The 17,283-nt window shown below is 48.2% G+C and overlaps 1 protein-coding gene across 1 annotated transcript in view; it reads right to left on the bottom strand.

The window, feature by feature from the left end:
- Window positions 1-17,283, bottom strand: part of sema5a (sema domain, seven thrombospondin repeats (type 1 and type 1-like), transmembrane domain (TM) and short cytoplasmic domain, (semaphorin) 5A) — a 111,298-nt gene that overhangs the window by 52,493 nt on the left and 41,522 nt on the right. Inside the window, exons 4-6 of the mRNA XM_076158327.1 lie at window positions 11,676-11,775; window positions 9,231-9,276; window positions 2,008-2,070 (exon numbers count right to left, since the gene is read on the bottom strand). Coding sequence (XP_076014442.1) covers window positions 2,008-2,070; window positions 9,231-9,276; window positions 11,676-11,775 — 209 coding nt within the window. The remainder of the gene's footprint in view (window positions 1-2,007; window positions 2,071-9,230; window positions 9,277-11,675; window positions 11,776-17,283) is intronic.

Below are 17,283 nucleotides of genomic sequence, written 5' to 3'. Positions count from 1 at the left end.
AGCCGCCAGTATTCATGTCAGAGGGGGAGCAGCGTTTGTTTTCATCTGGCGACAGGCTAATAAACCACTCGCGGGGTCCCTTTCTTCTGTAAGGGGCCACGGCTGCGTTGGCGAGGGGGCTGGCGTCGAAAATTTAGAACCTTGTAAATCTGCTATTGTCTGAGCCACTTGCGATGCCCGGGGCAACCTTCCTCCCCTCTCAAGGGTCTGATTTAGGAGTGCAGGGCACCACAGGAGAGATGGAGGGAGGACAGAGGGGAAGGGTTTTTATTCCCAACCATCAAGATAGAGGTTGACTCGTAAAACAACTCGTTTGCTGGTGCTAAGCACAGTGTATGTGTGTGTGTGTATGTGTGTGCCTATCCAAAGAGATGATGTGTACTTGAGTGTTTGTGTGTGTGTGTGTGTGTGTGTGTGTGTGTGTGTGTGTAGCGTCACTTCTTATGTATGCCTGTTTATCTGCACTGTTTGTACAGCTCATTTCATACGCCTGTGTGTCCGCCTCTGCTTGTGTTTGTGTGTGAGAGAAAGAGGAGTGGGAGTTGGGTTGCGGTGGGCGAGCAGCGTAATTCAATTCCTCTCTCTCTCTCTCTGTTTCTCTCCTGCAGTTTGTTTCTACAGTAAACAATGGCAGATTTAATATTTGCACAGGCCTTATAGTCTGACTTATTTATGAAAACTTTCTGACAAATGTTCCACGTCTATACAATAATACAGACACTGTTGTGCTCGGCTCTCGCATTATAAAACAAAATAGAGCCAGCAATCAAGGCAGCCGTCAAGTCAGTTTAACTCTCCTCTCGTCCGTGTGTTGGAATAAATCAAACACGCGGTAGAGGAGAAAAAAAAGAAGAAATAACTACAATCACTTGTACATTCCCTCAAAGCACAGGCACTGTATCTGTGAAATAGCTTAAGCGATGGTATATTGCGGCTTGCAAGTTAGGTAATAAACCTTTGAGAACTCTCTGTCATCTACAGGAGGATGAAGCTGTTTAATGTGACTCTCGGTGTGCAGGAGCCGATCGTGGCGACAGAACACTGAGCGAAACCATTTGACTCTGGCAGGCTGAGGTAACTTTGCTCTGTAATTCACGGCAGCTATCTCGCGTCGGCCAGCCTGTGCATGCCTATTATGGCTCTCTGACCACCTTTCATAGAAGAGTAAACACACAGTGGAGCGCGCAAACACACACACACACACACACACACACACACACACACACACACACAGAGTTACGACTGGGGTAGTTCACCTACGAGTGGAGTTCCAGCTTGAACCACACAGCTAACCACGCACAAAAACATACACTTGCGCACAGAGACAAACAATGGGAGCTCCCGGAATGTGAGCTCCCTGTGCTCCAGCTGAGGTGTGGTCAGGGGACTTTTTTAACTTTGCTAGTGCGCCGATCCCAATCTTCTCCCTCCAAGCAGCAATTTATGGTGAGTCGATGCGCTGAGTGATGAGCTCCGTATTACTTTCAGGGCTGGAGTGTATGTCATTATAACTCCACGTTTGGGACTCTATGGGTTCTGTGGAGGTGATCTGGCTCTCGGTTTCATTTTTAACCCCTTACGTCATGTTTCCACTGTCATTCTGTTGTGTTGCGATCGTGGGAAACTTTGTGCGCCCACGTAAAGACGCACCAGATTTGTTTCTTAGGACAACAAATCCAGAAGACAAGCTGCGGCCTGATTGGATTTGCTACTCTGTCTAGCTGAACCTTGACTTATATTATATTACAAAATAAAGAATCCCACAAGAAAGTCAAGCATCCTTCACTGACTAAGTTTGTGTCATTTCCTAACAAAAATGCCGGATACGATGAAAGTTTCTCTTCATTACTTCTAACCTTTGTTCATTCACCAAATCCATAGTTGTTCCTCAGTCAAATTCAATATCTCTCTGCAAGGTTTTCTACCCACGTCGTGACTAACATCTAATGACAGGTGTGTGACACGACGCCGTTTAATTTAAAACCCTCTGGCTTAACTTCAACCCACCTCGGATTTTCCACGGCTGAAGCAGGCTCCCTTGGTGAACTCATCGCAGTGCCACTCAGCCTCCTGGAGAGAGAGAGAAAGAAAGAGAGAGGGAGGGGGGGAGAGAGAGAGAGAGAGAGAGAGAGAGAGAGAGAGAGAGAGAGAGGCAGCATTAGGCTTCCAATAAACCATCCAGAAACAATCCTTCAGACACCTTTGGCACTGTGTGTCACCATCAACACTCTGGAAACCACTCAGGGAACCCGGAGCGAACAATGACCGACTATCAACTGCGGCTATCCGGCTATCAAAACCGCCTTTTTGAAATCAATCTGAAGTCTGCAGACTCTCTCTCTGCCCAATAATAACATGACATGAAAGCTGAGCTATATCATAATGGAGAGACAAACAGGGATGAGTTTCATATGCAGACGGCAGCATCGATCTCTGCGTGTTGGTCTTTGACAGGGTTGGGGGGGGCATTGATTAAAATGGGAGCTAAATGAATCTGACATTAGGCAGAGAATACATCTCCACTGTACTCTCGATTATGCACTCACTCCCTCACACACACACACACACAATGAGAGAAAGGGAGAGAGTTTACAAACCCTGTTAAATACAGACACCAAATCCAATTAAGGTGCAATACCAAGCGGAGACCTCAAGACATAAGAGGCGAGCAGCGGAGAGCCGGGTGCCAATTTGATTTATGTGTGAGGGGAAATGAAGGATCTGAAGACATAAGAGGCGAGTCCCTGGAGTGGAACATCAACGTGATTTACATGTGAGGGAGAAAGCGAGGGATGCCTCTTACATTTTACTACAGGAGAGAGAGAGAGAGAGAGAGGGAGGGATAAGGGAGAGAGATAAAAACCCGGCCCCCCATCTCCTTGGAGGCCGGCGAGACCAGCGCGCTCCAACTTCTGCAGTTTAATTTCAGCGTGACCTCCGGGGGGCTCCCTCATTGATAAAACCTCTCTATTCATGAAATGAGTGTTGGCCCCGGGACAGAACAGGGCCACTCAGACACTCACACACTCTGAGAGGGGGAATTAGTCGCCACTGAGAGCCGAGAGAGGAATGCTGGGTAAAAAAATAATAATGAAAGAAATGGACAGCGCTTTAATACATTTGATGCCAAGTCACGAAAAAGTCACGAGAAGTAAAACTACTCGACGACTCTCCCCGCCTAGCGCCGCGGCAACGGTCCTGAAGTAATAACCTGGCCAGGGGCACGAGACTTCACTCTCGGCGGGAATATAGTAAATATTGCTAACTGAAAGAGAATATTAGATTTCACCTTGGTACCAGGAGTGTTTTATGCCGGGACAAGAGGGAAAAGAAAGCTGAACCCCCCCCAGTACCTCAGAGAACCTCTTTCATTTCCTCTCTGCTCAGGGAGTTTTCTCTCCTGTGTTTTATGACGAGGTCTTCACTTTCAGTCTCAGCGGTGTTTGAGGTGGGTGGGGGGCAGAAACACACACATGTCCACACACAAACACACACATGGGCATCAAAGGGAGGACGCGGGAGAGCTTAGGGTGGTGGCGCTACTATTTACGGAGGATAAGATATTGAGTATTAACGGGGGCCACCTTCTCTATTTCTGTGTGTGTGTTCATTCACATTCCAGGCTAAAGCCGGCTATTCTGGGGAACCTGCCCGCCGCGAACGCAAAACCAAACACATCAGCATGGCCAGCGCAGCCTGCACACACAGCCCACACACACACACACACACACACACACAAAACACGCTGCAGTCCGTTCTGGCAGAGTTGAATGTGGGCGCCGAAAGTGCTTTCACTAATCGTACGAGGGGGGGTGAGGGAGGTGGGGGACCCGTTAATGGGCCGAAACCATACTGACTCATGTTCGGTGTAAAAATCAATCACCCTACAATGCAAAACTACAACTGGAGAACGCATTAATGGGAGCAAAGTGGTTGCTTTTATCATTATGGCGAGATTATGTGATTTATTACCAGCCAGCAGAGTTCTAAGCTGATTTTCTGATGACTACAAATGCACATTATCTTTAACACATCAAGTTTATGGCTACTGAGGAAGGTGATGTCCATGAGCTTGTAAGTGGGGGAATGTGTTAGCTTCATTTACCACTACAGCCACCACGTCTGACTGCCCTGGCCTCCAATGGGCCAGAGTACAGAACAGAATCACCGCCATGCAAAGGCAAGTGCCAGCGTCATTAACACGCATTAAAAAGTCATTAACGCACTATTGTTCAGCCAGTGCGCTCCTCAGGCGCATCCGTCTTAAACCGAACTGTGCCTGGAATGAAATTCAAATCATTCTTGGCGTTATCGGAGGAAAGCAGTGTCACAAAGACCTTTTTCCACCACTGTCACCTAGGGGGAAAAGAAAATGGGTCGGACTTGGGTAGTATGGTGATGGCTGATATTACTCAGGCTCTGTCACGCCAAATAAACTTTAACAGAAACAAGGAACCTTTGGTGACAGAGGGGAGCTTAGACCTGGAGAACATTTAGGTCCAGGAAGTTCCTGGATCAGTCTTTAGTTCCTTCTCCAGGACAAATTGTCTTTTTGGCTCATAAATCGACCAAACTTGGCTTAGTCTAGGACATTTAGCATCATGCTCCAGTACAACGTGACTCAGTACGATGATGGTGATATTAGAAGATGGTGCCTACTGATGATGAATTGCCTGCAGTACCTGACATGCGGGTGAATCCAAGCAAAGAACACAATGTTGATCCGGTTCAAGATCCAATTTCAAGATCCAACGTTTGCCACTAAACCATCTGTTGTCATCTTGGTCCCATTTGACACACACTCTCTCTCTCTTTAGGGCATTTTGCTTAATGATGACATCATTAAATGAGAGCGACTCTAGAGGGTCTTGGGAAATGTAGGGAAATCCAATCTGCCATTATTACCACTTCTGGGTGCAGCGGCTGTTAGAGGTTCATTGCAAGTTGCATAGCTTCACAAGATAGAGAGAGAGAGGGGGGGGGGGAGAGAGAGAGAGACAGAGAGACAGAGTACCAGTGTGACAAGAGACTGACACACAAACAGATTCAGGCAATGTCAGTGGAAGTCATTTGCTGCGTTGGGGAAGCTGAGGAATAAATTTGGGAGCAATGCGTGTTCCATCTGTCCGCCCTCTGTACTGTCCACTGTAATGGCTGCAATCCTCAGAGATGAACCATTGTGCTCCAGACCCCTGTCAGCCTTCACACTAAGGGACTATTGTCACCAAGAGGTGGGTTGCAGGGGAAACGCCAAGGCAGACGGGATAGAGAGAGAGAGAGGGCGAGACAGATGTGGGTGGCGAGAGAGGGACTGATGGAAACAGAGGAAGGGACAGAAAGAAAAATAAAGCACAATAGGACAGACAAGAAAAGAAAGATCTTAAGCGTCTGCTGGGACGAGGGACACAGTGTGGGCAGAGAGAGAGAGAGAGAGGAGTAGGGATCGCGATGACGATGGGAGCGAGGGTCTGAATTCCAAAGGAGCGCTGTTTTCAGACATGATGTTGAATATACTCTGCAAAGGTGGAACTGAACGCGAGAGCCGGACAAATCCTGCCAGGGAAATCTAATCTGCCTTATGAATAGCCGATATTACCTAGTGATGCGCCGGCACAATATTTACTATTCAGCCTGATGTCTGCCGATGTAAGCAGCAGAAAGATTTACACATTGAAATTACTCTGTTCGTATCCAGGCGATTGTGTACGTCTGAGTCACTGAACATATCAAATCATATAAAAAGGTGATCAATCAGCAGTGAAAGGACCTGCGACTGCGGCTCTGACTTCCTGGCAACATAAATATCCTGGATATGGCTGCGTGTGTTGTGTTATCCGTATGTCCGATCCCATTGTGTTCTATGCATTTAAATGGCCGCGTTAGTAGGGCTCTAGTAATTGAATTAGCAGAGCTTCCAGAACTACGGAGGACAGGTTCTGTTAGCTGCTGATTAGTAGGGCCTAATTGTCTGGCTGATCGAGTGTAATTGCAAGAGACAAGCACATAAAATACAACATCTGAGGCTGAGGGGAGGGTTTGTTTTCTTTGGGGTTCCCTCCCTTCACTCACGCTGGAAAAGGGAGAGGATAAACATCTCAATGTCGTGTCGGGTTTGTTACCAAAGGGGGGGGGAGAGCGTGCAAGTGGTGCAGGAGAGGAGGCTTGAGTGAATATCCACTTTTTTCAGCTCCTGCGTTGCTTTATTGAATGGAGAACAATAGCACTGATCCTCCTCATCCACAGCGCTTTATTGAGCATGCATCAGCCGGAACGCCAAGCCGCTCTGTCTGCATCCTGTTTAGATTCCCCACGTCGGAAGGAACGACATGCTGATATCGGATTCTCAAAGAGGTGGTGTGGGGGGGAAGGGGTGTAGTGGTTCTTCTTCTTACATTATCCTGGGAGCTCACGCAGGCAGACAGAGGCACGAGGTCTGAGTGGTGCTTCCAGCCGCGCCGGTGATTCATCAGGCCCGGCAACACAATGGGATTTGAACACAATGCAAATGCTGAAAGGTCGATTCACCAGTGTTTGTCCCGTTCTGCTTCGGCGGAGGCTCATGAGAGGCGGGTAATGGTGATGACCGGGTCGGTTGGACTTAACAGCGGCGGAGGGCAGGGGGAGGGCGGAGGGCAACAAAAGTGGACGGACGTGAGGATTCTACGGTAGATTGAAGTCCTTTTCCTCTTTTGCCCTCCAGCTGCACCGGTCAGAAAGTAGACCCAACCACACAGGAACGTTTCAGCTTTTCGCTCGACAGTGTTTTCCAGATCAGTGAGGATGAGGGCAAAGGTGGACAGGCAGAGAACCACCACTTCAGGTTTGTTGAGACGCTGCTGAAAGGCACTCCAAGCAGCAGACAGAAGGTCCAGGGTGTCCACAGGTGCTTTTCGTGAACTCTATAGCATTCTGAGTGTGTTTTCCTGCGTAAACAGTCAAACAAACAAACCGTTATATCAATAGCGCTGCACTTTCCACCTCCTTTTCAAGATCGAAACCAGACGGTTGCCTTAAAAGTCATAAAGGCGATGAAACCGCTGGCGCTCTCTGCTGCTTTAAAGTCATCTCTCTTTCTAAAGGTCTCCTCCATCTAACTTTTGCTTCTCTTGACTTTTCCTTCTCTATTTTTAATCTCTTCCAGGGTAGGAGGGCATTTAACGGGGAGATTATGATTGCTTGGCTCAGGCTCTATCGATCTCTTAGCCTGAACTCGATATGTGCAACAGTGCCGGTTAAGACCAGGAGGATGTAGCTACAACCTAAATTGCCACGTCAGTCTTGAAAACAATAAGACAACGTAACAACAGCACAATCGCACAAGTACTCGGCGAGTTCATTTTTGGGTTTGAATGCTTGAATACCGGCTAATCATACGGCTGCAGGCAGGAAAAGTGGGTGTTATTCATTTTGCCTTCACGCAGCAGAGGAGCTCGGTGACTGTTTTTATTCTCTCCCGCTTTCATCAATGTTTCATGTGTGCACCTACACGACGGGATCGGGGGGCGTCATCGATCATATGGTAATTATATCTGCCTCTTTAACGTCTCCTAAGCTGATTGTGTTACACTTGCTGTAAGCCGGGTGCTTTGTTACGCCGCGCACATCAGCCTTGTTAATGCTGCCAGCCATGCAAAAACAAATCACTGCTACTGGGCTTTATCTGACAGGACTGATGCATGGGGATGGGGTGAAATTGTGAAGACGTGCGTAGGTGTAGCCTGTTCTCCGTCTCCGGCAGAGAGGGAGAAATGCAAAAAAGAAAATATCACTAAACTGTTTTGTGCAACAATGCAAGTGAACGGACGTGCACGCGCACACACACACACACACACACACACACACACACACACGGCCTCTCTGCACTCTATTCCCTGGTTGATCAATTTGATTTATCAGCAAGGCATGTGATGCGAGCAGAGCAACAGTGCCGACAGAGGGAAATTCATTAATTCATTAATAAACCGAGTCACACAGGCAAAGATCTCCGCGCAGTAAATCTGATGTTTTATGACAGAAACAATGAGGGGGAGGAAAACTGGGAGGTGAGAGGAAGACCAGCACATATGCTCCCTCCAGCTCCAGCCATTCAGGTTAAATTGCTTTCTCCTTGACTCGGCAGCCCCAGTCCAGTCAAATGTAAAGCAGGGCCGAGTGCACGGGTCACCTGGCCCCGGCGGGGATTTCACCGGGTCCCATTCTCTCTCTGGTCGCGGATGGCCCGGGAAGACGAGGGGCGGCTTGGCTCGGGTCTGCTGAATCTCCGCTGCCATTCTGTAGCGCCAGCCGAGCGGGGGGGTGAGATAAAGGAGGGAAGATTGGGGCACAGAGCATCTTTAAAAAGCATCTGCGTCCCAGTGAGCGGCCACAAAAGACGGGCTCACCGTGAGTCCTCGTCTCACTCCGTGGGGGGTTCCTCTGCTTTCTTCCCTCTGTCTGTGTGCCGTCTTTATGATTCCTTTGTGCCGGCCGCCCTACACTTTCCTATCCAACAAATCCTCTCTTGCTCTTATTATCCGTCCCAGATGGATTTACACAAACATCACCTCCACCCCGCCATTCTCCATTTTGTTCCCTTTCTGCCATTCTCTCCCCCTGGTTTCTCTCTCTCGCTTTTGCCTTCTCTATGGTATCGTCCTCTCCCTTGGTTTTCCTGGGGTGTAAATGGCAAAACATAAAGCCTTGTCCCATCATGAAAGAGGCCTTGCGCCCAAAAAGGTGTTCCACATAAACCTGGAGGTGTCTGTGTGTGTATCGTAATTCAGTGGGTAGCAAAACACTTAGCTCGACAGGGATGTGTGTGTGTGTGTGTGTGTGTGTGTGTGTGTGTGTGTGTGTGTGTGTGTGTGAGCTCATACAGAGCTGAGGAGTGAAAAGGAGACAGCGAGAGCACAGAAACCAATACGGCCAGAACCCCACAGAAAGGGTTCATTTTGCTCTATTCATGCATTTCTGTGATACCATTGTTGGAAAAACAACAATCTGCTCTATTCACTGATGCCAGCAGAGGGAAAGGGCAAAGGTCGACTGAATTAACAGCAGTTAAGTAATTCTGATAACTGCACCACTAGAGTTACCGTCACTCCCCTTAATGGGAAGCTGTGGCGACGTGTGAAACGCTAAACCGCTTTACTGAAACAGCCACACGTTGTGATGCAAATAGTGTCGTTCCTGTTTGTTTGTAGGCGTGACGACGACAGAGGAGGAATCAGAGAAAGAGATTCAACGCTCACCTGGATCAGCGTCAGGTCTTCCAGGCTGAGCCGGAAAAGATGATTTCTGAAACGAAAAGAGGGGGTAGATGTGTGAACGAGGGGAGGGGGGAGGTTGGTGCAGCGTACACACACACTGAAACACTGGTGGCTGTTGCATGTTTCTAGCTGTGATACACATATACACAAACAAACCAACACTTTTACCTGCCAGATCCAAATCAATATCCAGCTAAATTGCCCATTTGATTGCCAGGAACGACAGGCCTACAATTCTTTCCTAATTTACTTCTCAAGAAATAGGCTATTGAGGGTGATATTGGCCATTTCACCAGCTTCTACTTCTCTCACATAGCTCATTTAGTAAAGTGAACAGCTGATTTCAGCCTCAATGGCATTGACAGATTGCCATGTTTCTCTGATCTGTAATTAAGGAGGAGAAAGGACCTGATCGTTCCACACAAAACCGCTCTTCTTCTTCGTCTTCCTCTTATCCCCTGGACTTTTGTGAGCAGAGAGATAGATAGTAGAGCGGTGCGATAAGAACATGAAACCAGATTAGAACGTTAAAAACCTGTCCCGCTTTGGTTGAGGCTTTCCCGAATATCAAGGCAGTAACAAAGTTGGGCATTCTAAACTTTTTTAAGAGGCATTATGTGCTAATAAAGTCTGTCTCAAGAGAGATTTTGTATACTGGCTAATGACGATGCAAACTGCCGACCAAAACCATTACACACCATTACTGTAATGAGGCCACATAAAAAGTGACAATTAAGACTAAAAGCATTATTTACTGAATTATTTCCCCCCTGAGAACGTTGCGTCTTCCACATTGCCAATCCTTGACAATGTAGCACATAAACGTGTTAGTGTGGTGCTTCCTCACAGTATAACACACATATTGGGTATCACACTGGTTTAGATACTTTTGGCTGCTCCTCATAAAAGAACTTTGCATCGCAGGTGCAGATGGAGGTTCCTCAGCGAGCTTTGCTAAAGTAACTATGCGTGTCAAGCCTGCACTCTTCTTTCACACTCATGCAGTACACACACGAACGCACGCACACACACACACACACACACTCAACAGCGTCACGTCGGCACCAAGAATTGAAGTATTACTACTGCCAGCTGATTACCACTCCGAATCCCAGGGACAGGTAGTAATGTACATGCATCTAGACATGCATAGGCCAGTCAAGGTTAGAGCAAACAGCAAACAACTCAGACTGAGGTTTGAAAGAAGATCAATAATAAAACAATATAAAATAATAAATCACATCTCGTATTTTGGAAATTACGACTTATTAATGTTACCTTCACTCCAGAAATTGGAACCTTCCCCTGCGTCGCCTTTGAGTCTGTGTTTCTGCAGTGCATTAGTGAATTCACTGGGCTCGCTTCTGTTTCTGTTTGTTTTGTTCCTTCCTGCTCGCTCCCCTGTTATCTCCTGTTCACGCTGCAGTGAGTGTTTCTATTGACAACTAAGCCATTACGAGAAGTGCAAAGCGCGGCTGGTGTGGCGGCAACCTGCGGGCTGCAAATTGAGTCGGCACGCGTGCCCACTACACGTGTCCACATGTGTCTATACTGATGAGATCCAGACGTATACACAACTTGGAATTATTAGGATTCTTTCATTTGCAAAATATATTCAGCGTCGTTACTTAATTGGAGTGTGAGGGAGAGCCCCCAGGTAAGGAATGTGTGTGTGGAGGTGGCCTACTTACACTGATTATGCACAATGGAGCGTTAACATGCTTCAGTAAATCACTTCATCGTCGCACTGCCTTGGTTTGCGAGTGTGTCAGCCAACGTACCATGGTGCTTACATGATGTTTAGAGAAAGAAAGACGGGATATATATGGCAGTTATCGCACTCTGATCAAAGTGTGCCTGAAGTGCATGTAGATGTCTGGAGTGAGAATGAACACAACCTATGCTCACACACACATCCAAATGAGTAAATACAGTACGCACGCACGCACGCACGCACGCACGCACGCACGCACGCACGCACGCACGCACGCACGCACGCACGCACGCACGCACGCACGCACGCACGCACGCCTGCAAGAGAGGCCCAGTGCTGCTGCCTGAATCACCCTGTCACAAGAAAGCACCCACTCATCCCACACCCAGGTCAGTGGGTCACCGATCACACACACACACACACGCACATGCACACACACACACACACACACACACACACGGCTGAGCTCTACAAAAGCAATGGGCTTGGAAACAATCTTCAAAGCCCATTTCTCTCTGGCTTTTGAGGATGTCTGCAGAGAAACTGATCATTACTCATGAAATGCGGCAACCGAAAAAGGACCAAAGACAAGACAACAAAAGAAACAGGCGGGCAGTGAATAAGGGAATAAGTGGAGGGAGAGAGAGGGAAGAAGAGAGAGAGAGCAGTGAGTTTGAGGAAAGACAGACACCACAAAAGCAGATCTAGGTTACCTGGCACCGACGATCAGCTCGTTCTGGCCAGGGTCAAAGGTCAGCTGCGAGTAATCCACCGTGCCCTCCGCCTTAAACCTGAAGATCCAGGGCTCCATCTCTGCAGGGAGAGAGAGAGACACAGAATACAAACATCAGCCAACCAATCAGAGCGCAGCGTTTCAGACAGCAGAGGACATCTCGGCGGGGGGGCTTCCTTCCTGTCGCTACTTCCCTGTATTCTCCTCCAGAGAATGATTGACGACGGCAACGGAGTCAAGCCCTCTCTCGCTGCTGCCCGGATGTTGACATTTTTATTAATTGAACTGAAGGCGCCGATCCCCCCTTCATATTTCTTGTCCAATCTCAGCAGATAAGAGGAAAGCGAGCTGACATTTATTTGCAATATGCATGTAAACCCTTGGGTGATTGTGCTACTGAAACTGCCAAGGAACTCCGACAAATCAAACCGGGATGTGTTTACCGAGGCGGCTTGGTGTATTTACAGAAAGGCAGCTGCTGCGCCTTTGAAAACTATTTATTCACATTTGCTAGATTAAATGCGATTAAAGGAAGTGGCTGTCAAGACTAGTTCCTCCCTCAGTCAGAGCTTCAACATCTACTAGGTCACTTGGTAGATGAAGGATTCAGCTTGTACGCTCAACAAGTTGCCGGGGTGATATGATAATAATGGAGCCAATGAATTGATCTGTGTGCCGCGTCTTTATTATGAATATCGATCGGCACTATGTCTGGCACAGGCCGTATCAATCCATGCACACCCTTTGGCATGAGAACCACCTGTCAGATGTTTGTGAATTAGTTAAATAAATATTTCATTTGAAAGAAATCGCTTGGATAAGCTTGATCGATGAGATCCATTTATTCCCACTGCTGTAGTGTAAGAGAGCAGAGAACAGTGAAACACACTGTAAACCTGCTGTACGGCTGTCTGCTTTTATGGAAATGTATATTATTCACGGGTCATGCAAGACCAATGAGATTTTGATTTGTCACACAGCCTGACCTTGTCTTCTCCAGCGTGGCAAAGTGAACACACACACACACACACACACGCGTAACAGAGGGAGAGAGAGAGAGAGAGAGACTGCCAGCCAGGCCCTGACATCTTATCCACAACATGCCTGTCCTCCTGGCGCCCAACCCATTAACCCCTGACCAGTTGAATCAAAGCCCCTCTCCCCAGAGTATACGCGTGTTCCCCGTCGCTTGTCACGTGCTCGCTCGCTGGCGTGCTCCCTCGCTCGCTCCCTATAGTCAGTAAATCCTCCCGCCGCTCACCGCTTGGCTCACACATCAAGATCCATCAAGGCACAGGAAATATACTTGTGTAAACTGCCACCGCTGCCTCCTCCAAAACACATTATCAGCTTCTTCAGGCGCACCTGTTAGACGATTTTTTTTTGGAATGAAAGCCGCGCTCTCGCCTGGCTGCATCAAAAGCGACGCGCAGGGGTTCTTGTGACAAACGCAGGGATTTTCAACCCGAGAAACCAAACAGACAAACACTGCAAAGAGGCAGCAGCTTCCAAAGAACATCTGCCTCCTCCGCCTCCTCCGTAGAGGGACCACACTCTCTGGCTCTCTTAACAAAGTAATATCATCTGCTGTGAGACAGAGCCGCCGTTCTCTTTTATGTCCGCTGTGCACCTCACGGGAGAGCTGCGAGGGAAAAGAGCATAAAGTGCCCAACTTCCAAGTTTCTCAAAATCTAATACATTTTCATTAGACGCTGTGAAATAAATAACCGACATCATGACCAACTTCACCCCAAAGATTTCTTTTTGCTTAATGACTTTACTTATTCTGCAGGGAGACACAAAGTTTTTCGGCGTGCCATTCCTTCGGCTGCGCCCGGCTTGTTTTTCACACCGACTGAAGGATCCCTGGCATACAAATGCGCTTGCGACACCCCCCGGGGAAGAGACTGTGCTTGACGAACCCCGGCTTCTCCCATAAATCTCCCTGACTCACTCTGGGTAGGAGGAGGAGGAGGGAGAGAGGGAGGCTCGCTAACTGGGTGATGGAGTGTGCATACGTGCGTGCGCATGTGTGTGTGTGTGAGAGCGAGAGAGAGAGACAGACTGAGATGGGATGTTTGCTGGGGTGCACGGAGGGAGCAAAGGATTCTAATTGAACACAACAGCACTCATAGGATTTATGGCCTTTTGCAACCAAGCCAAGGACCATTCATAAACATTCATGACCAGCATGGGTCTGCCCTCCCGAAGGCTCCGGGGCGACACCAGGCAACGTCCAAGAGTCAAACTCCTGGGGGGGTTTTAGCGGAGACACAAGGCCAAGGGGGGCATTTGCAGACAAGATGAGACCAAAGCTAATGTTCATAGCACCCGGAGCAGATCTTTCAATATAACACAGCCAACAAATTAGCCTCCTCATTAACCCCCTGTGGGAAACGTGGCACGACTCCCTGCTTCCAATTTCTCCCCCTGACCCCACTTCATCTCCTAGATTTCAGGTCTGCTCTGCATTTCACACAGGAGTGTGATAGTGTTATGGTATCACAGCCACACTTGTGCAGTAGCTCAAGGGAGTGGCTGCCGACGAGACTGAGGCGTAATCACACTCATGCAAGCGCACAAAGATCGGTATGAAAACAGAGCCGAGGGCCAAAGTGACACACACACACACACACACACACACACACACACACACCTTATCCTCTTAACCCTCGTCTCCCACCTCCCTAAAATAGAAGGCCGCATCACTCATGTCCCGTTTGTTATTCCCTCGCTCTGACACGGCGCAGTTGACACAAAGACAAAATGACAGGATATATAAATATTTACACCCAGCTGCCAGCGCTTGAAGTTACTGCTCTCCAATACCGCCAGGCCAGCAACAATGGCAACATGTGGAACCAATTCTGAAACGCCAACAGCTTCTCTTTGACTGGTGTAAATAGAGGGTGGCAGCAGAAATGAAGAGCAGGCCTCTAAATTGGGCGCTTGCGGCGGTAACGGGCGGGGCGGAGGACGGCGTCTCCTCGCGATTTGGCCCTCGGGGGCTGGAAAACAAAACACCTGCCCGGGTTCGAGAGAATTCAAAGCAACACCAAGGTCAGTCAGGAGCTTTTGGAGCGGCAGCCACAAAGTTTCTCTCCATTATGTTATTTCAAGCAAGGTAAACAAGCTCGGAAAAAAGGCCAGAGACTCAAATTACTGTGGCGGTGCTGTGGCTCCGGGGCAGCGAGTAAATCGTGCAAAACAAACCACTGTGAAAGCCACACATAAGTGCCCAATAAAAAATTCAAATCTAATATGTGTTTTGGAGGAGAGTCATTTTTTGGGGGGGCTAGGGGCACCAGAGAGGAGAAACCCTGTTTGATAAGACGAGGAAATCCTCCTCAGGGGTCACTTGGGGGAATAGAGCAGCCACATGTGGGAAGACGTCCAAATCCCAAACTTGCTTTTCATTCCATCACTTGTCTGTCACGCTTTTTAAAACATAGGCAAGAGCATCGCTAAATAAATGAATAGAGTGGAGCCGACGTTTGAGGGGGGGATTTACGATCCGGGGCGGAGGAATCGTCCCCAATGACCAATTAAACAAGGTAATAGATCGGACCCCTATCCGATTTATGAATGTAATGCGGCCATTTGTTTATTTTCTTGCCTTGGCCCCCCCCTCTGCTTCGCACTCACGACGCCTTTTGCCATTCAGGAATGATAAAAGCTGCCGTTGGTCGGTGGCTGTAAAGCGGCCGGCGCGTTGGCTCTCCCCCCCAGCTTGAGAATTAAATTCCCTCAACGTCCGTCATAAAATAATGCTTAAACAGTGAAGCTTTACAGTGAGGTCTGCAGCAGTGAAGTCTATAAATGGCTTCGACTGTATTTGCGTTGGATCAGCGAGTGCACCTTTAGGGTAAACATTGGAACCTTGGTCTTACTCAAACCATATGTTCCCGAAAACCAGGGGACCAGTGCTGGACGTGGTCTTTGGGAGTTGAGTAGGATCATCGCACCACAGTAGCAGTTCTGTCAGCCAAGTGTTGTGCCAAGTCAGAGAAACCACTGGTGGGGTCAAAGCCATGGAAGCGGCACCGCCCTTCCCTAGTCAGGACCGCAATCACGCAGAGAGAGAGAGAGGGAGAGAGAGAGAGAGAAAGAGAGAGCGACCACAGCCGGATTTCAAGCCTCTCGCTCCGCCTAGTGAGCCGGAGAGCCTCGGAGTAGCAGCTGCAGGTTCAGAGGCACAGCGGTTCTTCATCTTAACCACCAGCCTTTGCCCCGCTGCCAACACCCCACTTGAACTGAAGAATGCCCCCAAGTCGGGTTCACCTAGCGTCTGACCAGAGGAGATGCCAAGGACGAAAAAAACGACCTTGGACCTGACATAAGTGCAGATGATCTTTCAAGCTCGGGCCAAAGCTCCACGCGTACGTCCAAATAGTACAGGTCAGCCTGAGTGCAGATGGACTGTTGTTCTCTCTGGGCTAATTTCACATCTTTGCAGTGGTGCCGGCCTGATTGAAGAGGAGCAAAGGCAGCTTCACACATTCTCAACAAGCAGGGATTATGCTGCATTAGATGGCGCATGATGACCCACAAAAGAGAAGGATAATAGCTTTGGGGAGAGGCTTACTCACACATACGGACTGCGTATGCATGTCTGGATCCATTGGCTGTAATGGCTCAGAGCTTTTTTTGTGCGGCTACTGCAGAAAAAATAAAGAGCAAGGGCTGTAATTTGGCAGAGGCTTACTTTGTGCACGGCGCGACCCTGAGCTACCAAATGCTTTCTGAACCTGAACACTATCATTAGGTCATGAAAGCAGAGTTATTAAAATACAACCGAGCTAGCAAAGATAAACGGACACGGCAACGATGAACGGATGCATACGAGGAAGAAGGATGATGATGATTCTCAGTCGTCAGCACTGAGAGGTGAGGGCAAGGGTGTGACAACCAAACGGGGAAAGTTTTTGTGCAAAGCCCTACGGCGAGCAACAAATCACTAAAACACTACAGACATTGTTTTGATTGTGCTCCCATTAGTCTGCATTTACTCCGAATCATAATAAACCATTGCTTTTGAAATCAGTTAGGATGTGTCTAGCAATTCCTGAAGCGCATTCTGAGACATTCAGACGTGCAAAAACTCAATCTTTTATTCAGGGTTTTTAACACCCAGAAGAAAGAATAGTGACTGATTAACAGCTCACACAACCTTATTTTAGTGCTTATGATAACGGCCAAACCCAATTTTTACACCCGTGTTAATTATGAGACATTAATTCTCTTCCACTCTCTGCAGGAGGGTTTAGCCTCCGTTAGCTTGCCGTTTTGTTTTATTTACTGTACGCTTAAGTCTTGGCGTGGCTCGTCAGCAGCGTGTTTTAAGCAGCAGAAGGCAGCTGCTTCCATTAAATGCAGCTGGTAGAAGCCCACTGTCCTCTTCCCGTAATGCTCTGGCAGATGGCTGACAGAGTTTATGATGAGCTCGCGTAGAAAGCCGAACATGTAGCAATCTGAAGACCAAATATTCCCCTCAGCAGGTGACAGGCGAAACGTGTTTAAAAGGAGCCGGAGCTGAACTCTCTGATTCCGCTTTGTGTTTGTGTTGGATATGTCAGGCCTGTGTGTCG

Source organism: Genypterus blacodes, unplaced genomic scaffold, assembly GCF_046128005.1.
Source record: "Genypterus blacodes isolate CSIRO-AG114 ecotype Tasmania unplaced genomic scaffold, CSIRO-AGI_Gbla_v1 ptg000076l_1, whole genome shotgun sequence".
Classification (NCBI taxonomy): domain Eukaryota; kingdom Metazoa; phylum Chordata; class Actinopteri; order Ophidiiformes; family Ophidiidae; genus Genypterus; species Genypterus blacodes.
Note: the sequence above shows the minus strand (reverse complement) of the source record. Positions and strands in the feature narration are given on the sequence as shown.